Below are 22,778 nucleotides of genomic sequence, written 5' to 3' on the forward strand. Positions count from 1 at the left end.
GCGGAAAGGAAGCGCTGTCTCCAAGCAGAGGATCGCCCACTGGCTCATTGACACCATAACTATGGCATATCACGCCCAGGACATGCCGCCCCCGGTAGGGCTACGAGCCCATTCCACCAGGGGTGTAGCGGCTTCCTGGGCCCTGGCCAGGGGTGCCTCTCTAACAGACATTTGCAGAGCAGCAGGCTGGGCAACACCCAACACTTCTGCAAGGTTCTACAACCTCCAGGTGGAACCGGTTTCGTCCAAGGTAGTGGCACGCAATACAAGCGTATAAGCCCGGGATAGCCGGCCAGGTGTATCGCTTGCACATAGCGCCTTCCACCTCCTTTTGAGCTGAAGATGTGCGCCATTAATTCCCAGTAGTGTTCACAAGCTTTGTTCCCTGGTTGACTTCCTCCGAGCCCTGTGGCAGTCGAGTTTTTGGAGAGACTTGCTGCCGGCCCAGTACACGTGCTAACTAAGAGTCCTGTTCTGGGGTAGGTGCTCCGCATGTAGCGGTTCCCTGTAAGGCTAACCCCATGCGATATATATCTTCCGCTAATTCGTTTCCCTGTTGGCAAACTGCGTCTTCCTTGGGCAGAACCCCTTTGCCCCAGTCTCCATGTTTGTAGTAACTCCTCCCCCGTTGGGTAGGATCTACCTTGAAGACTCTCCACATGGTCGGAAAGACCATGTGATGTATTCTTCCACTTAAATATCCCCCCCTCTCTTTGGGCGAGGAGTGGTCTCCATGGTGTCTTCCCCTTGGGAGGGACACCCCCCGACTAGACCTGGCAGCCCAGTCAGATAATCCCCCTTCTTTTTTAAGGAGTGGAAAAAGAGAAGGGGAAAAGAGGCCACAACTGGGTTAGCCTGTCTTTATCTTTTGGGTAGTCGACTTGTCCCCACAGGGCCGTTCGACACTCATAAATATGTTGGGGGAGGTTACGTGTCGACCTGGTGTGCTGGCTATGAGGCACACAGTAGTCTGCCCACCACACATCGCCAGTTCACGTAACACAGTTCAGCCAGTTGTGGCATTTCGTATAGGGACCCCTAGTGTCACTACATCGCCACAACGTCGAGTGAGTGACAGACAGGGAACGTCATGGTTACTTGTGTAACCTCCATTCCCTGATGGAGGGAATGAGACGTTTGTGTCCCTCCTGCCACAACGCTGAACTACCCGTTGAAATGGCCGGACCTTATCTCGGTTCCTCAGCATAAAACCTGAATGAGTGGTTGCATAACAGCTCCTTTTATACCCGTATGTCCTGGGGAGTGGCATGCAAATACCACTCGCCAATTTTCATTGGCCTTTTATCAAAGACCAGAGGTGTCTCGGGCTTCCAAGAGTGACCCCTAGTGTCACTACATCGACACAACGTCTCGTTCCCTCCATCAGGGAATGGAGGTTACACAAGTAACATGACGTTTAAGAGATTTAATGCTCATCGCAATAGTAAAACTGTGGGGACTAAAGCCATCTTTACACAGTAAAGGTGGCACAAAAGCTGCATCTTAAGTGCCAATTAGGTGTATTTTCACAGAGCAGCAATAAATGCTTTAACACAACATATGCAAATACATAAAAAAAATTATGAGATGAATATTTTAAATGTAAAATTATGAATATAGAATTATGAAATGAATGAAAATATGAATGAATACTTAACTTATGGGGACTAATTATTTCATTAAGTCTCCCAATTAAACGTTTAATGTTACTTGAATAGGTGATATTTCTTTCTTTATATTGTGGAAGGCTTTGTTTGGAAAATGTTAATAAAGCATTATATTGTTACATATTGTTTTGTTTTCTTTCATAAGATGGAAATAAATGCATTTTGACAGGAAAATAAGCATATATGGTGTCAAATTTCAGCATTTTCAAAAAAGCGATTAACTACAAAAAATATATGCAATTAATCACGATTAAAAATTGTAATCGATTGACAGCCCTAATTAAAACATGTAAATAAGAGTGTTGTTTATCATCCTCATAGCAAGTAATCTCTCAGTTATAAATGTTCAAAATCAAAACTTTGGAACAGCTTGCCCTTGTAAATAAGAACTGCCCCTTCTTTATCCATTTTTAAATCACAGCTTAAAACACATCTTTTTGCAGTGGCATTTGGTCCAAAAGAGTTTTGATACTGATTAGTATCATTAATAGTTTTACTGTTGTATTTCCTTTTCTGTTTTGTTTCTTTTTCTTTATTTTTATACCTTGTTTTAGATATAATTATTGTACAGCACATTGGTCAACAGTCTGTTGTTTTTAATTGTGCTTTATAAATTGACATTGACATGTTAGAATTGAGTAAAAAAGTAGAATTTACTTAATATTTTCAAGTTTATGCTTTAACTTATTCAATGTAGAAAGTACTTGATCTTTTCTGCTATCTTCACCACAAAATCATTTGTTTCAGTGCATATAGTGACTGTAAAAAACATGTGTATAAGTATGGCAGTGGCAACTTTTGAGTTTTGAAATTGGGCTAGTTTTGGGGCTGTTTTTATCAGTTATTAGTCACACAGACCTATCAGCCCTGTCTATTGGTTGAGCCAATGTTGATGTCTCAGGCTGGACGGACTCCTCAAGTGCAGAGAAAGTGTTAAAGTGACCCAGTGTTTATAATTTTGAGGGACAACCCACCTATTAATTTTTTACTAACAGTTGCCTCTGCATATTAAGCTGGGAGAGAATATTTTTCGAAAAAATTACACACAGCTTTACATTTAGGGGTCACTGTATGCAACAGTCATATAGCAATGTTAAGCCTACATCTTAAAGTTAATGCGTTTCCATAACGAGAATAATTAAACAACGACAACAAAGATAAATTGCACTTCTACTCATACTGACCCATTGCGAGGGGGACCGGTGTATACAGTCTTCAGGACCACCTGGCCCAGGGTTTTGTGATAGCACAGATAAACTTCCCCAAAGCCTCCATAATCCAGCAGAACTTTCTTGATCAGATCTGTTGATTTCATCAGATTCGGGCTCACTGCTGTAGCCATGCTTCAAGGAAACTTCCCTAAGAAGAAAACAGTTAATAAAAGATGGATAAATATGAAAAATAAACCAGCTGAAAACACAACTTTGCGTTGGCTTGAAGTTGGACATTCGATATTCAGAAATAGTCGCAAATTTAGGGACTGTCTCTAAAGTTATACGACATTGGTGTACACATTTCTAACTTCAATAGCATTTGAAGAGAATGACTTAGTCATACAACCAACTGTAAAGTGTGTATCTAGGTGTCAGCAATAATGCACACCTTTTAGATTTTTGGTATTTCTAAAAAATATGTTTTCAGATTATATGTAAATATTTCTGTATCTATCAGTATTGTAATAGGCCTTGGTGTCAGGATCTGGATTTTATTTCTGTCAGCTGGCCACCAGATAAACAGCCTTTTGGACTCAACAGACATTATTTTGTAATTGAGAGCAATCTTTGGAAAAATGTATTCAATTGCAATTGAATTGAAAACACTAATTAACCACTAAAACAAAATGAAAAGAAAGAAAAATTGCTATACAATACTGGGAACTGTGTACAGTTTTATTTATTTATGTACATGTTTAGACAGACTGTGGGAGGGAGTCACAGGAATTCACAATTATTTACACAGGCAACACTTCCAGTCAACCTTCTGAGCCCTGTTGAACTGCTTGTCTGACACAGAAAGGCATGCCACATGGAACCACCTCTTGCAGCGGTGACATTCAATCTGAAAATAATAATAATAATAATTTTATCACATTGCCCAGTAATGCATAGCATTTACATCCCATGTCATGAGCGCAGCCCACTAGGCTTCAACTCTGTCCTTTACGAACAATCTTAAAAAAAGATAAGAACTCTCCTAAGATTTTTATTTATTTATTGGGAATACAAAAGATTCCTAGTTATAAATTAGAAATTAAGTTAGAAATTAAGATGAAATTGGTAGTAAATAAGAATCTTCTTCTTAAGAGCATTTCATGAATCTGGCCCCAGGCCCCTAACTGCAGGAAACAAGCAATCAGGATTTTCCTTTGATGTGTCACCTTTCTGTACATTTAGACTCAACAAAGTAGGAACAAATAAAAAGGTTATTTACATGAAAAATGTTCATGACTTTCTTTATTTACACTGCCAAGAGAGTACTTTAAGATGAGAAGAAACTGTCTCGGTAAAAACGACTGGGTGGACATAAAATGGAATTGAGGACAAATTAACCATTCCACACAACAAGACTGGGACAGCTGTGGAGTGTTTGTCGTGCAGGTTGGTTTTCCTCATTAAATTGTACAACATGAAGAAAAATACAAGTTCTCATAATAAACTCTGACACAGTTCTTATAAATATGTGGGGCAGAATGTTGATTTGGTTTAGTCTTATAAGAACATTGGAGTGCACCTAGACAACAAACTAGAATGGAGCGGGAAACTTTAGGCTACATACAGAAAGGGAGGATCAGACTCTACTTTATGTGGAGGCTCAGGCTCTTCAGTGTTTGCAACAAAATGTAGAGTATGCTAACAGTGTCCTTTAATAATGAATATGATTTATGGATTTAGATGTATGTGTTTTTTTATTTGTATGTATGGCTGCTGTGGTGAAACAATCTCCCCTGTTGATAAAAAGCATTATCTTATCTTGTCTTGTGTACATGGCAAAAGAAATTGTTGGGGCTTTTCCCAATGTCCCTTGCCATTTGACAATTAACTCGTCCAAGGAGCACATGTAACATCTGCGACTGACAATGGCAGAGGAACTTCTGAAAGCCTCAGGTAAATTATTTCCTCTACAAAAACGCCTGTCATTTTGACTATGATATAAAGCGTAGATTTGTTTTATCATGAAAAACCACATATTTTGTAACACCATACTACCCTTTTTACATGAGGAACAGAAGATCAATACAATTTTAAGTAGTAAACATATGGTAGCGTACTACTATATGCTATTTACAGTATGTACCATTTGCCAACACAGCTAACATATAATTGCATGTTTTCAGTATTCAAGAGTAGACATTACTGCTTATTATGTGCTGCCTCAAAACCCCCGGGTGGTGGTCCAAAAATGTTTTGGGTGGGTAATGTAGCATTGATTATACATTTTTAATGGACATACTATTGTTTACAAGTGTGTGTGTGAGTGAGTGACTGAGGGAGAGAGAGTGAGTGACTGAGAGAGAGTGAGTGAGAGAGTGAGTGAGTGACAGAGAGAGAGTGTGAGAGTGTGTGAGAGAGTGAGTGAGTGAGTGACTGAGAGAGAGAGAGTGAGTGAGTGAGAGAGTGAGTGAATATGAGAGTGAGTGAATAAGAGAGTGAGTGAGTGAGAGAGAGAGTGAGTGAATGAGAGAGTGAGTGAGAGAGAGAGAGAGACAGAGACACACTTTCACCTTCACTGTGAGAAATTTACAGAAGTGAGAGAGAAATACTTTGACAAACTCTTAAACCTCCTGCCACAGTTGTCCAGTTCAGCAGAAACAGATCAAATGCAGGTGTTACTGGGGGAGGACAATCATGCATCAGTTGCAGCTAAATTCATTTTTGAGCTGCACACCCTCAGAAACCAATCACTACCTTAATGTACTTCAGTCACAGTATTTTTATTTTCTCATGTTCATAATGTCTTGTTAAATGCTTGTTTTTATTTTATATTGTATAGTGTATATTGTTATTGTAGTTTTTATTTGATAAAATATACTGTTTTATTATTATTATTTGTCTTGTCATTATCTGTATTGTGTATTAATGCTTTGGCAATATTGTGTAGTACACAATCATGCCAATAAAGTACTTTAAAATTGAAAAATTGAGTGAGTGTGAGAATGAGAGAGTGACTGAGAGAGAGAGTGTGTGTGAGTGAGTGAGTGACTGAGAGAGAGAATGAGAGAGAGAGAGAGAGTGAGTGACTGAGAGCGAGAGAGTGAGTGAGTGTGTGAGTGAGTGTGTAAATGAGAGAGTGAGTGAGTGAGTGAGAGAGAGAGTGAGTGAATGAGAGAGTGAGTGAGTGACTGAGAGAGAGAGAGAGAGAATGAGTGAGTGAGTGAGAGAGTAAGTGAGTGATTACTGGGCAATGTGATAAAATTATTATTATTATTATTTTCAGATTGAATGTCACCGCTGCAAGAGGTGGTTCCATGTGGCATGCCTTTCTGTGTCAGACAAGCAGTTCAACAGGGCTCAGAAGGTTGACTGGAAGTGTTGCCTGTGTAAATAATTGTGAATTCCTGTGACTCCCTCCCACAGTCTGTCTAAACATGTACATAAATAAATAAAACTGTACACAGTTCCCAGTATTGTATAGCAATTTTTCTTTCTTTTCATTTTGTTTTAGTGGTTAATTAGTGTTTTCAATTCAATTGCAATTGAATACATTTTTCCAAAGATTGCTCTCAATTACAAAATAATGTCTGTTGAGTCCAAAAGGCTGTTTATCTGGTGGCCAGCTGACAGAAATAAAATCCAGATCCTGACACCAAGGCCTATTACAATACTGATAGATACAGAAATATTTACATATAATCTGAAAAATTATTTGTAAAAATACCAAAAATCTAAAAGGTGTGCATTATTGCTGACACCTAGATACACACTTTACAGTTGGTTGTATGACTAAGTCATTCTCTTCAAATGCTATGGGGGGGTAATAGGGTTCAAAACAGTGTTACTATGAATGCAAACTTTAATACAGTGGAAAAGACACTCTATTAGCATAACATAAATATTTATAATTAAATAAAAATGTCCAACATTCTTTTGAATGTCCATGTACTAAAATAAAATATTTGATGCCATGAGTGTACCTTCATTAACTATTAGTAATATTTTTAATGGCCATGGAAAATGAAGCAATGTGACAATTTTACCTGGTCGCAAAAAGTAATCCGTTAATTTACCTGATGAACTTTCACCTTTTGCTGACCCTTTATGTTTCGCAGAGCTAATGTGTGCTTCTAATTCACTTGCACCTTTATTAGCAACTGACACATAAGTGCCAGCTTTACATGTCATACATTCTGCTTCCCACGGATCTTGACCTGGACGAAAGCATGGGGATTTTTTGTGCAAATCTTCTGTAAATTTGCACTTTCGTTTGGGCATTGTTTCCACTCAGCTGTCATTTGCTGCCACTTTCAAGCAACTGTTTGATGCCGAACACAACAGTGCTTCACGTGTTCGCGGAGAGATTGACAGGCAGGAATTTGGCTAATAATTGCTGCAAGCCTCTTATAATTGACCGATTGTTGTGCGAGAAGGCGGGACTTACAAAGAGGGGTTAAAGCAATGCAAATATGCGCGCACACACAGTGAAGTATTAGACCAGCTGCAAATCATAATGCAACTAAAGCCGAATCCCGGACATTTTTGCAAATTCAGAAATCCCGACCGGACGCTTTTTTAAGGTCCGAAAAAGAGGACATATCCGGGAAAAAGAGGACGTATTGTCACCCTACTATTTCTGAATATCGAATGTCCAATGTCCAACGTCAAGCCATCTTTATAGCACTGTAGAGAACATTGTCTGACAACTGAACGCTCCGTTCAAAAGTAAAAGGTACAATTAAGATTAGATGAGATATATGAGGTACAACAAATACAAAAACAAGTCATTTGTACACGAAACGCTGTATTTGGAATGCAGTTACAGTGAAACTTTTCCATTCCTTAGTCAACGGTTTTACCAATCAGTTAAAACATAAATTAGCCCATTTGTTTGACTAGAACAATTCGAGTTTTCTCTTCGACCGAAAAATCATCTTTAAAACTGATTAGAAACCAAATAAAACTCAACCCAGCACATACCGTGTGTCATAACACCACCTTTTCTCTGCTTCCGGAAAGTGAAAGTAAAACTAAACCAGACTTACATAATCAACACCAGAGAACAAGATCACCCAGTTCGCGAACTATATTAAGTTATGTTTAAATATTTAACATGTAGATATTCTAAGTGGGATCATAGAAGCTATATTTATCCAATAGCCTAATAATAATAATAATAATAATAATAACTAGATTAATGTTTGCAGTTATTCATTGTAATCGAAATTAAGATTGTAGTTCACTGCAAAACAGTCCTTATTTATTTATTATTTAGGTAATAAATACATATATAACGTGCATATTGTCTTATAATACATCATAAATAAATAAATAAATGAAAATTAGAGCGTTGGTGGTAACAACATTTACATTTATGCATTCCTCAGATACTTTTATCCAAACGATTCAAGCTTTACCAGTGTAAAATAACTACAATAATATCTGGGAGTAATGAAATACATGTAACGGGATTACGTATTTCAAATACTAAATATAAGTAACTGTATTCCACTACATTGGTAATTAGAATACAGTTACATTCAAAAAGAGATTACTTTGCATTTTATTGTCATTTGTTTCATTTAATATTTAGTCCTTTCAGATGAAAAACATTTATACATATAAATGATGCGATCCAAAGTGCATTTGAACAGCGGTGAAACACTTTCTTATGATGTGTTACATTCATACGAGCAGACAGAGAAGTAAGTTTGAAGTACGTTTGGAGCAGAAGAAATAGAAATAAACCTTGTATAAATTGTCAGCTTTACACTAAGCTAAAATGCTATTTTTATCCATTTTACATGCACGTTACCAGGCATGATCATATTTGTTTTTTATCATATTACATATTTCTAGTAAGACCTTTGCTATTAGGGCAAAAATCATATTTTTGATAATAATTTTTCTATTGTTTTCTTGTAAAAATATCTAAAAATCATGATTTGGGGCACCTTTCTCCCATCACGATCGAGCCAAGTGCGGGGCTGCACAATTCGGGGCACCTTTCTCTTGCGAGTTCTGTGCAGGGCGGCAGAGCAGGTAACCAGGTGACCTGTTGTAGGCGCCTGCCTATATTGCCTATGCCAGGATCCGCTACTGCTGATGATACAATTTGCGTCACACATACTGAGTGCAGAGCTTGTTTTCGACGTTTGAAACAGTGTGGATGAGCAATCGCTTCGTGTCTGTTATAATGCGAACTGTACCTTTAAGAGGGGCTCGCCTATGGAAGCAAATCTGTCTCACCAGATTTTGACATTAAAAGCCATTGAATTTCTAGCACTGAATTTTTCAGCATTGAAACTATGTATGTGAATTTTTTGCCTCTGAATTCAGCTCTTCAAAATTTCAATAACTCATTTTGACTTTATTTTTTTGAATGGCAAATAAACATTGAAAAAATAAAGTCAAAATGAGTTATTGAAATTTTGAATTCAGTGGCTTTTAAATGTGAGACAGATTTGCTTTCATACTCATCCAGGAACTGAACACACTTGAGTGTGGAGATGCTGACTGAGAGCTCGACAGTTGGATCAGAAGTGTTGACATTCACTGCATTACTAGCCATTGCAAACATTGTGCCATGGGAAATGGAATAAATAAGATAGATGGTCATGACTTCCCAGTTCCCTTGCTGCAATTGTTTTTAGGTCTGTAACTTTGAGAGGGAAATGTAATATATTGATGTTAGAAATTATATGACGATCGATGCCCCCTAATGTACAGTAATATGCATAATATTCCCCCAACAATATATAATGCTTGCTTTCAGTTGTGTATTCGTGGCGTTTGCTAAGGCAAGCATCATTCAAATGGAAGGTTAATGTTTTGAAAAACTCTGAGCATTGAACTTCAGCATTTAACTCATGATACAAACACGAATTATACCTCAAATCATGCCGGTTGTTTAGTTAGAAGTGTGTTATTACTTTCTGAAAGACTTATAGTTTCCCCATAGACTTGCATTGCAGATGGGACTCCAGTCATATTTATAGAGACCAATAATATCAGAGAGAGTTGGAGGTGGACTCTTTTGACTTGGGCCAGTAAGCAACCACTCAAAACACCTTAGCAAAAACATAGCAATATTTGTGAAAACAACACATATATGCAATTGGACTTTTGTAGTTATGGAGATACAGCCCTTGTGACAACTAGCCCTGGTCTCCGTTTATCTGAAATTGTCACCACAAAAAAAAAAAAAACTCATGTCGCTTTTAGGTGATGTAAACCAGCCTAACACACATAATAGTCATTCTAAATAAGCTAATTAACAACATTCACATTTTTTATATCTGTACAATTATGTTTGGGATTTCAGATATAAATAAACTGAAAAGTAATTCAAGATATCTTCAAAGGCTTTCTTACTAGTTTCAATCACATATCTGAAATCAACATTGAGCATGTTTACATGGCATGCACACCAATATGCTCCATAATAACTAAAAAAAAATCAGATTATTTAAAAACATCAGACTAAGCACGAAATTCGTGTTTACATGAGATTTGAAATAATCGAGTTATTCTCTGCTTTTGACGTCAAACCATGAAGAGGCATGCGCTCAACACCTGCATACATTGGATAAGAACGCCGGTTAATCACCGTAATCAGCAAAATCTACCCGTGTCGACCGGTTTATTCTTAAATGGATTATTATCCATTGAGATGTTTGACTTCCTCCACAGCACTTAAAGGTAAAAACAAAAAGAAAAAAACTCAGAGATAGCACGCGCGACACTCAAATGAAACACAGATGTGCGTGTCAGATGAGAAGCAAGCATATTTAGCATGTATGAAGCACCGAACACGAGATGAATGTCAAAAAACAATGGTTGCAGAAAGTTGCTTCAGGGATGTGTAACTAACTATTACCTCCACTGGTGCTCTTTTGGAGATGTGTTAGGTATTCATGAAGAAAAAACTAATCCAAGGCACTCACAAAGGGTATAGAATAAAGATTTTAAAAAACTTTATTAAAAATTGGTTAAATTATATTTAATAATATTAAATTTGATCAGTCTCACATGAAGCCCTGCCCACTGATAGATATGCTCATGGTGTGCACATGGATATTTACATATCACGATATACATGATAAAGCAAATTCTCTATTGAATGACACTTTATATCGTCACCATGATATACAGTTCACAGCAAAATCCTCTGTGTTAAATGAACACTCCTTGGTATCTCCACGAGTCCACTCTTCTAGTGTTAAAAACTAACACTGAACAGTAACTACGTTTCTATCCAAGGATTTTTTTGTGAAAAAAGTTTTAGCGCATCAAAATAAAGCTGATTGAAATGCATATTAACGCAAAAATGTAGTGTCACGTGACAGAATTTGCCCCAATCGTTAGCCTGTTTTCATGATGACGGTATACATCCTTGAAAGCCAATTTATCGTACGTGATGATGAATTGATCTTAACGGCATATAGATCCAATGCTGCAAACATAACACTTCCAGGAGTGCCAACACAAATATCTCGTATCATGCATATCGACAAGTGCACAGAGAACAAATGAATGGCCACTGTTTGCGATTAATTTAATCCATCCATTTATTTATTAAAGTTGCTTTTCCACACAATTCAAAATAATAGTCGACAGTCATGAAATTAGCCCACAATACAAAAAACATAATTTCTATGCACAAAGATGTTTTAAATAAAAAATAAATACACAATACTAGGAGAAAAGCATCAGTGTGCTTTTATGGAACACCAACATACAGGTGCATCTCAATAAATTAGAATGTCGTGGAAAAGTTCATTTATTTCAGTAATTCAACTCAAACTGTGAAACTTGTGTATTAAATAAATTCAGTACACACAGACTGAAGTCGTTTAAGTCTTTGGTTCTTTTAATTGTGATGATTTTGGCTCACATTTAACAAAAACCCACCAATTTACTATCTCAAAAAATTATAATATGGTGACATGCCAATCAACTCAAAACACCTGCAAAGGTTTCCTGAGCCTTCAAAATGGTCTCTCAGTTTGGTTCACTAGGCTACACAATCATGGGGAAGACTGCTGATCTGACAGTTATCCAGAAGACAATCACTGACACCCTTCACAAGGAGGGTAAGCCACAAACATTCATTGCCAAAGAAGCTGGCTGTTCACAGAGTGCTGTATCCAAGCATGTTAACAGAAAGTTGAGTGGAAGGAAAAAGTGTGGAAGAAAAAGATGCACAACCAACCAAGAGAACCGCAGCCTTATGATTGTCAAGCAAAATCAATTCAAGAATTTGGGTGAACTTCACAAGGAATGGACTGAGGCTGGGGTCAAGGCATCAAGAGCCACCACACACAGACGTGTCAAGGAATTTGGCTACAGTTGTTGCATTCCTCTTGTTAAGCCACTCCTGAACCACAGACAACGTCAGAGGCGTCTTACCTGGGCTAAGAAGAAGAAGAACTGGACTGTTGCCCAGTGGTCCAAAGTCCTCTTTTCAGATGAGAGCAAGTTTTGTATTTCATTTGGAAACCAAGGTCCTAGAGTCTGGAGGAAGGGTGGAGAAGCTCATAGCCCAAGTTGCTTGAAGTCCAGTGTTAAGTTTCCACAGTCTGTGATGATTTGGGGTGCAATGTCATCTGCTGGTGTTGGTCCATTGTGTTTTTTGAAAACCAAAGTCACTGCACCCGTTTACCAAGAAATTTTGAAGCACTTCATGCTTCCTTCTGCTGACCAGCTTTTTAAAGATGCTGATTTCATTTTCCAGCAGGATTTGGCACCTGCCCACACTGCCAAAAGCACCAAAATTTGGTTAAATGACCATGGTGTTGGTGTGCTTGACTGGCCAGCAAACTCACCAGACCTGAACCCCATAGAGAATCTATGGGGTATTGTCAAGAGGAAAATGAGAAACAAGAGACCAAAAAATGCAGATGAGCTGAAGGCCACTGTCAAAGAAACCTGGGCTTCCATACCACCTCAGCAGTGACACAAACTGATCACCTCCATGCCATGCCGAACTGAGGCAGTAATTAAAGCAAAAGGAGCCCCTACCAAGTATTGAGTACATATACAGTAAATGAACATACTTTCCAGAAGGCCAACAATTCACTAAAAATGTTTTTTTTATTGGTCTTATGATGTATTCTAATTTTTTGAGATGGTGAATTGGTGGGTTTTTGTTAAATGTGAGCCAAAATCATCACAATTAAAAGAACCAAAGACTTAAACTACTTCAGTCGGTGTGCATTGAATTTATTTAATACACGAGTTTCACAATTTGAGTTGAATTACTGAAATAAATGAACTTTTCCACGACATTCTAATTTATTGAGATGCACCTGTTGTATTCTATACAATTATTGTTTAGCTTACTTTTGAAGAAATGCCGGAAAAATTCCCTGTATTAAATTAAATAAGTTACTAAACGAAAAAAGCATTAAATTAAAAAAATATATTACCAAACGGAAAAATTATACTTTTAAACCTATATAGGCCTTTTCTTTACACAAACTTAAATTAGCCTTACCCTGTTCTGTAGGCGAAAAAAGTCGGCTGAATGACATTCTATGAATGTTCTGCACTTTTTTCAAGACTATAAACTATCAGAACTATTTGTCCAATGCTGAGTTCACTTTCAGAACACGAGCTTTTGAACATTTTGAAACGTTTAAATATTTGAAATCTAACCCTCTTTACCTCAGATCACATTTGCTGAGCTTCTTCACAAAATGTAAATTGCATTATGAGGCTAAAATTAATTTTAGATGATAATCAAGTTCAGATGGTTGTTAAAAGTTGTGATGGCAATGCTTTAGATTAGCTGATTGTTCAAAACAGCCTATTGAATATCAGGAATGTATCATATGTAAACCCTGATATTACACTGCATCAATGTTTTTTTAATAGCTGTGCACACCGCATATACACATCGATGGATGGTCCTTATACTAAGACCGAAAGTTTTCCCCACTACTTGGTGCAGGTTGCCAGCTTGAACAGTGCCATGACGATTCACTTTTGGGTCGGAACCGGTGGCAACCTGCGATAGGCGCAACATCAGGACCAATATTACAGTCCTATCAGAAATGCAACTGCTCCCTTTTGATTGCAATTCCTCATCTTCTGATTGCATTTATTTGTGAAATTAAAATGACAGTAAGCCGTCTAATTTCAATGAATTGTCTCAATACTCTCCCCATTTTACCAAAACTTTGGAGTAAAAAAATTAGGGACATCTGGGAGACGAAAGGTACACAATTAGCAATAAACACACATTTCTGTATGGAAACGGCTTAAGGACAGATTTCTTTTGCGATAAACAAAAACGTATGTGACAGAGTGTTTTTTTAAGGCATTACATCATCACGCACACCATGTTTATAGATAAAAGTCCATTTGAATGGAAACAGGCAGAAGACGGCAAATTTTGCACAAAAAAAAAAACATTTTTGCTTTGTCGATAATAAAATAGTGCGAATAGTGGATGGAAACTAGTGTTGAATTTACTCTGTGTTGTGTTGAATGTTGAATTGGCCAAATAGATAATGAGATCAAGTAGGTACACTCTCTGAGTGATGATTGATCATTAGTGATGACACCTGATGTTAACAAGCAGAGTCTACTGAAGGAAAGAGGAACAACAAGAACAGGAAAACAAGAGAACAAACCAGCAAACACCACAACAACTGAATCTGTCTTAAAGTCACACAACATTAGATGTACATCAACTGCAAATAAAATAGATTATTGGACAACAATCTCTTAATATGTTGTGTGAGGATGTTTAAGAAATGTGGGTTCTTTTGTTTTTTATATGTGTGCAAAAGTTCTTTACTGAGAATTAATAGAGATTTGTCTCTACTTAGTGTTGCAGATGTCATTTTGTTTCATTTGAAGTCAACATTATAGTGATTAGTGTTCACTTTAGTTAGACACTTGAACTTTGTCTAATAGTAAAATGATTTTTTTCCAACCAGTACAGTATTGTTCAGGAGATCAATTATGATGTACTATGGAAAGAATACTTTTTGAAGCGTTAAAGTACCTCATTGAGACATCATTCAAAGAGTAAAGAACAGAAGTCATAGCTTAATTTGTAGTTTGCATTTACTAGGGAAATATAGTTTGTAAATAATAAAAATGGGTAAATGCAATTATGTTTTTACAAAGTGAGCATATATTTCTCAGGGTTAACGTTCTTGAGTTGTCAAAGATACACACAGACATCAAGACTCAGTATACAAAATGCAACAACGGTGACAATCAACAAACTCATTTTCAGAGTCATACCACAATGCATTGTGGATGTGTACAGAACTCAACATTGGCACCCAGCATGCATTGCGGCATGAGCCTGAAAATGAGTTTGCTGATTGTCACTGTTGTTGCGTTTTGTATGTGAAATGTTGATGTCTGTGTGTCTTAATGTCAGCTCAAATGATTATGTACTCTGAAGACAGTAACTGCTCAACTTGTCACAACAGTATTGCATTGACCCTTCCTTTATTACCATGTTGAGTCTGAATTTTATAGGAACATATTTTTTTCAAATCATATGAGAAAGCCAAATTACTTTAAGTCTTAGTAAGAGATACTTTAACTTAACCAACCATTATTTTCTCAATCACTATGCATTATTGTTGTTTTCCTAGAAAGTATTGCACTGGTTGGAAGAAATTTGTTGTACAACTATACAAAGTTCAAGTGTCTAACCAAAGTAAACACTAATCACCAAAATGGTGACTTCAAATGACCAAAATGACATCAGCAACACTAAATAGAGATAATCTCTCTTAAAAATATCTTTTGTACACACATGAAAAACAAAATAATCCACATTTCTTAAACATCCTCACACAACATATTAAGAGATTGTTGTCAAATAATCTATTTTATTTGCACTTCATTCACATCTCAGTAACACAGATTCAATTGTTGAGGTGTCTGCTGGTTTGTTCTCTTGTTCTTGTTGTTCCTCTTTCCTTCAGTAGACTCTGCTTGTTAACAGCAGGTGTCATCACTAATGATCAATCATCACTCAGAGAGTGTATCTACTTGAGCTCATTAACTGTTTGGCCAGTTCAACATTAAACACAACACAGATTAGATTCAACACTGCTCAGATTTAGTTTTTAACTCCTGTAGTGTGGACTCGTGGAGACACCAAGGAGTGTTAAATTAACACCAGGGATTTTGCTGTTGAAGTCAGAAGTTTATATACGTACACCTAAGCCAAATACGTTTAAACTCAGTTTTTCACAATTCCTGACATTTAATCGTAGAAAACATTCCCTGTCTTAGGTCAGTTAGGATCACTACTTTATTTTAAGAATGTGAAATGTCAGAATAATAGTAGAGAGAATGATTTGTTTCAGCATTTATTTATTTCATCACATTCCCAGTGGGTCAGAAGTTTACATACAATTTGTTAGTATTTGGTAGCATTGCTTTTAAATTGTTTAACTTGGGTCAAACGTTTTGGGTAGCCTTCCAAAAGCTTCTCACAATAAGTTGCTGGAATTTTGACCCATTCCTCCAGACAGAACTGGTGTAACTGAGTCTGGTTTATAGGCCTCCTTTGCTTGCACACGCTTTTTCAGTTTTGCCCACAAATTTTCTATCTGATTGAGGTCAGGGCTTTGTGATGGCCACTCCAATACCTTAACTTTGTTGTCCTTAAGCCGTTTTGCCACAACTTTGGAGGTATGCTTGGGGTCATTGTCCATTTGGAAGACCCATTTGCTGGACAAATATGCGGGAGATAATGCAATTGTGCTCAAGCTGATTTCTTGAGATGTTGCTTCAATATATCCACATAATTTTCCTTCCTCACGATGCCATCTATTTTGTGAAGTGCACCAGTCCCTCCTGCAGCAAAGCACTCCCACAACATGATGCTGCCACCCCCATGCTTCACGGTTGGGATAGTGTTCTTTGGCTTGCAAGCCTCACCCTTTTTCCTCCAAACATAACGATGGTCATTATAACCAAACAGTTCAATTTTTGTTTCATTAGTCCAGAGGACATTTCTCCAAAAAGTAAGATCTTTGTCCCCATTTGAACTTGCAAACCGTAGTCTGGCTTATTTATGGTGGTTTTGGAGCAGTGGCTTCTTCCTTGCTGAGCAGCCTTTCAGGTTATGTCAATATAGGACTCGTTTTACTGTGGATATACATACTTGTCTACCTGTTTCCTCCAGCATCTTCACAAGGTGCTTTGCTGTTGTTCTGGGATTGATTTGCACTTTTCACACCAAACTACGTGCATCTCTAGGAGACAGAATGCGTCTCCCTCCTGAGCGGTATGATGGCTGTGTGGTCCCGTGGTGTTTATACTTGCATACTATTGTTTGTGGACCAATGACGTGATGTGCAATTTTTATGTCCAAACCCCTTTATGGAGTAAAAATAAGGAAAATGTTTATAAAAAACACATTTATTGAATCTATTAATCTCTGTTTATCAAATGATATGAACATGTAATGAGGGTTTTACAAAGTTTAAGAATTATTAGACATTATATTCACACAGTGTCATACCAGATAACTGTCCAAATCTCATGGTGAAATGCAAAAAAGCTACAAAAAGTGTTAAAAATCAGATAAAACCTAAAATCTCTGCCACAGGCATTATTGTATGAGTGCTGCCAACAATATATTAAAATATTTAAAGAAACATGACACCCAGTTGATTATTATGCTTTGGAGCATTCTGTCCCAAAACTGGCAGTCAGCCAATGTCATCCGGGATAACAAGCAATCTGGAGCAATTTTATGGGGCATTTTATTTTGACATGTTATCAGACAAAATGTTACACAATCAGAAAAGACCCTGAAGGACCCCCAAACAATGGTGAAAGGTTAGTAAGTCTCTCTTAAAATGTGTTTAATTTACCCTTTTCGCTCACTGGTACACTATGTAGTAAAATCCTGTGTCATCTGGTATAATGCTAAAAAGAAATACATATATAATGTTAATTTTATGCAAATGTATATGGATGCACCGAAATTTCGGCTGCCGAAAATTTTCGCCCGGAAATGGCATTTTCAGTTTTTGGCCGAAAGAGAAAAAAGGCCAAAAATATGAGCCGAAAATATATGTCTCCCCGCACTGCCAAGCAGACGCTATTTTGCTGAAACCTGTCTACCTGAAATGTTTGACCGTGTTGCAAAACACGTTCATGAGCTCATGACCACAGACATCCCAGCTCTAAGTTTTACCACAGACATTTGGAGCTCAGACATAAGTCCAACTAGCATGCTTAGCTTAACAGTGCAGTGGATAGACGCTGATTTTAAATTGCGAAACATTTTGCTTCACACACACAAGTTTGTGGGGTAACACACTGCAGCAGTGATATCTGATGCTTTAGCTACCATGCTTGATACTTGGCACATCGACAAATCTAAAGTGCATCTGATTGTCAGAGATAATGCACGGAACCTGGCAAAGGCTATGGAGGACAGTGGACTCAATAGCATACCGTGCATGGCACACATACTGCAGTTGGCTGTGAATGAGGGAGTGCTGAGTCAGCGCAGCATATCAGAAATAACAGCATCAGGGAGAAAGGTTTAAGCATTCTCTGCTAACTTATTCCTAATTACAAGCTTTGCAAATACAGTTTGGAATGCCACGCAAACGACTGCAGCAAGATGTAGCCACTCACTGGAACAGTACGTACTATATGTTGCAAAGTCTACTTGAACAAAAGCGAGTCGTAGCTGCGTACATGACAGATTACGATCTGCCAACAACTTTGAGTGCACATCAGTGGATGTTAATGGAAAATATTATGTCTCTTCTCGCTCCATTCAAACAGTTAACCAATGAAATAAGCTCAGCTAATGCGTCTGTTGCTGAAAATATTCCCTTGATCGCAGCACTGAAGCGTCTGATCGGAAAAAAGGCAGAAACAGACCATGGCGTAAAAACAGCTAAAAAAAAACTCTACTGGAGGCTGTTAACACTCTTTCTAGACACTGCGTCCAACCCTCTGTATTGCACTGCAACAGTACTAGATCCGGGATTTAAAGAACATTACTTTGACGCGGAGAAAAAGCAGCGTGCACTAGAAATTATACAGGCAGTGCTGGAGGTGATGGAAGCATCTGGTGAAGGATACTCAACGCGCAGCACAGAGCAAAGTGTGGCAGAGAAACAGTCGTGTACAAGTGATGAGGCGCACAATCCCTCACTTTGACATGTTTGACGAGATTCTACAGGAAAGCACCCTGATCCACAGCAGTGCCACAACTAGTGCAGCTACACCACAACTTGAGACTTATCTAGCTGAACTACCCATTGCCAGAAGCGACAATCCCCTTGACTACTGGCGCATGAACAAAGATCGCTTTCCATTGCTTGCACGGATTGCACTCAGGTATTTATCTGCCCCAAGCACCAGCACAGAGAGTGAGAGACTATTCAGTGCATCATCTCATGTTCTTGATGAGAAGAGGAACCGTCTCTCCTGCCAGAAAGCTGAGCAACTTTTGTTATTGAAGAGAAACCTGCCACTTTTACTTAAATAGAAAGCAGTCCAATTTGCTATGTGTATAGCAATTACATTAAAATTTGTGTAGCCCTGCATAACTTTGTTCTTCACTTGAGACTACTTCTGTTGTTTACAGTTTGAGGTTGGTTTTAGTTCTATTACTGCTGTTTTGCACTGTTGTTTTGCACAGTAATTTTCAATTAAAGTGGAAATATATTTACATAAACAGAATAGATGCCCTCTGCCATTCTGTGTTTTGCCTGTTGTTTTCATTAAAATGATTGTGTAGCATATTTAAACTTTTTGTATTTGCAAGATGCTAGCCTAGAGCTGCTAATTCATTACTTGACTGCTGTTTTGCATATCATAATAGTGTTTTAGAACTTTACATTATTTGGATAATTGGTAAAAAAAATCTGTTAAATTTGATTGTTACAGAACTGAATGAAGAATAATATAATTAATATTGTTTTAATATATTTTCTGTCCAATTTTGGTGTGTTACTTATAATAAAAGTATGATCATTTTATTGGTTTGTAGTTTTTCAATTCATATTCATTAAATTCATGAAATTTATTAAAAAGTATAATATTAATACAATTATACAAATAAAATAAATAAATAAATAAAAAATTAAAAAAAACGGTTTCAGCCCAGAATTTTCATTTCGGTGCATCACTACAAATGTGTTTATTTAATGTGAATTTACATACTTGGAAGTATGGTCAAGGTTGCAGATTTTTATAGATAGCCAAAACAACTGCCTGATTAAGGTTCAAACTGAGTTTTGTCATAATAACAATTTTGTCATAGAGGATAACAGTTTTTTCTGTTAGCCCATAATGTCATCTGTTATCCAGGATGACACATGTTTGACATTATATTCTTTTTATACAGTTTTCAGCTTTTATTTGTATAATTTCCATTCTTATTGTGATATTAACATATTGTTATGAACATTGTTTAGTTAAATACTAACAAATTATATATTAATAATAATATTTAATTATTAAATTATAATTAAATTAAATGATTGTCCAACCTGTCATATTGGGGAATCCACCCCTTTAAGGAAAGGCCATCCACTCTAGTGACATCAAGATGCAGTTTTTTTTCTGTCTTCAGTGGTGGAAAATTCAACTGAGGTGAGTGAGTAGCTTACTTTCCTACTGACAAATTTTCCATAGGTTTGCTTGCTTGCTTGCTCTGCCCAAGCTTAACATGTTAAACCTGTCAGCATAAAATATGCCAGAAGTGATTAGAATAAAATCTTTGCAAAATATGTAAGTTTAACTATACCAAATTCTCTTCAACAACCAGACTAGCTAGTTAGCTAGTCCCCGTTTGTTGTAAGCTAATATGCTAACTGAAGCTCAAAATGTGGACATATTATCCGCCCCCCCCACCACACACACACACACACACACACACACTAGGTCAAATTAGCCTATATTATTGCTGATTCATTGTTGGGTCACATTGTATATTGAGTGTAGCATCATTACACATTAATAAAGCCTTAATTAACATGAAATAACTTTTCTTCTCTGTTAATAAAGCATGTTATTAAGCATACCTCATCGTACACAGTGCATTATTAGTTATTTCATGTTTAAACTTGCATGCACCATATTCATAAAGTTTTTCATTTGCCTAGATGCTTAATATTTATATAATTATTCATCATTAACATTTAATATGTATATGTACAGTTTTCACTTTTTTTGTGATTAACATTTTATTAATTTTCAAAACAAAGAAAAACAAAACATATATACAGCGAATTGACATTAACACCCACTACTTCCCCTCCCTGATCAAGAACCCCATCCCAAACGAACATCCCAGTGGTCTTACATAAGTACACACATTTACAGAGAATAAAATAATAAATAAATATATACATATACACACACACACACACACACACACACACACACACACACACACACACACACTATATATATATATATATATATATATATATATATATATATATATATATATACACATACATATAGATACATACACATACATACACACACATATATATATGTATATATACATATATAGATATATACACACACACACACATACATATACACATACACATATACATACACATACACCTATAATAAACATACAACTCTAAACTATACCTCTCTCTCCACAGACCCACTGCGAGAGCCCCCCAAAAACGTCAAATATCTATCCCATTTCCCAATAAAAGAATCCCATATCCCCAGCCTTCTACAAGATACCTCTTTGAAGGCTGCCACTCTTCCCATCTCTTCGCACCACTCCTGAATTGAGGGTGCTCCCACTGACTTCCAACCCCTTAAAACAATCTGCCTGCCTATCATTGCACTAGTAAGGATCCAACTGTTTATGTATTTATCACCTACGTCGATGACCGCCCCATCACCCAAAACACAGAGTCTGGGGCAAAACGAAATCCGAATGCCCAACACGTCACACAGAACACTCTGAACCTTCAACCAAAATTCCTGAATCTCAGCGCACCACCAAAAAACATGGGCCATGTCTCCTGCCTCTGATTGGCATCGCCAGCAGGTGGTTTGTCTTTAAGACCAAGTCTATACAATTTAGAGGGGGTCCAATAGAACCGATGTAAAATCTTGAATTGTATAAGGCGCACCCTCTCGATGCAGTTTTTATGTTTTTTAAAATCTTAGCCCATTCTCTCTCCTCCAATTCCAGGTTTAAATCGTTCTCCCATAATCTCTTGAGAGTGGTTGAGACTCCGTCCCCCAGACTTTGAATTAATAAGGAGTAATACACTGATGCCTCATGGCCCTTTCCAAAAGCAGAAATCACCACTCCTAGAGTATCTGCTGCTTTAGGGGGATGTATGCTACTCCCAAAAATAGTACAGAGCAAATGGCATAACTGAAGATACCTAAAAAACTGAGATCTGGGGATCCCAAAATATTGAACCAGATTTTCAAAGGATCTCATCACACTGCTCTCGTAAAGATCACCGAGTGAATTAACCCCCCTCGCAATCCACTCTGACCAACAAAAAGGGGACTATTAATGCATATTTTGGGGTTAAGCCATAGGCTTGAGGCAACATTTAGATAAATATCTCAATTAAACACTCTGGACACTTTTGTCCATACTGAGTGTAAATGTGAAATAATGGGGTGTGATTTAACTTCTCTATTTAGTTTGATGGAAAGGCTGTGCAATGGCAAAATAGGGGCAAAGAGTTCTTGTTCAATGCAGAACCAGGGAGGGGCTCTTTCAGGTGGAAGCGACCAATGAGCCAAATGTCTGAGACCAAATGCATAATATTAAAACAAAATCTTGGATAGGCCTAGCCCACCTTTGTCAATCGGCCTATGTAATTTATTGAAATGTAGTCTGGGGCGCTTACCACTCCAAATGAAAGACTTCGCTATGCTATCAAATTGCTTGAAAAAAGAGAGGGGGACATCTACAGGGAGAGACGTAGCAAGTAGTTAAATT

General features: G+C 37.3%; 1 protein-coding gene across 4 annotated transcripts in view; it reads right to left on the reverse strand.

The window, feature by feature from the left end:
• Positions 1-22,778, reverse strand: part of LOC127442870 (receptor-interacting serine/threonine-protein kinase 1-like) — an 85,258-nt gene that overhangs the window by 50,260 nt on the left and 12,220 nt on the right. The window contains exons 1-3 of one of the 4 annotated variants that reach the window (XM_051701153.1): positions 7,799-7,813; positions 3,623-3,725; positions 2,852-3,026 (exon numbers count right to left, since the gene is read on the reverse strand). In XM_051701153.1, coding sequence (XP_051557113.1) covers positions 2,852-3,009 — 158 coding nt within the window. In that variant the 5' untranslated portion in view covers positions 3,010-3,026; positions 3,623-3,725; positions 7,799-7,813. Of the gene's footprint in view, positions 1-2,851; positions 3,027-3,612; positions 3,726-7,798; positions 7,842-22,778 lie in introns of those variants that run through there. The other 3 variants (XM_051701154.1, XM_051701155.1, XM_051701156.1) reach the window with 3 other exon arrangements.

This window comes from Myxocyprinus asiaticus, chromosome 6, assembly GCF_019703515.2.
Source record: "Myxocyprinus asiaticus isolate MX2 ecotype Aquarium Trade chromosome 6, UBuf_Myxa_2, whole genome shotgun sequence".
Lineage (NCBI taxonomy): Eukaryota > Metazoa > Chordata > Actinopteri > Cypriniformes > Catostomidae > Myxocyprinus > Myxocyprinus asiaticus.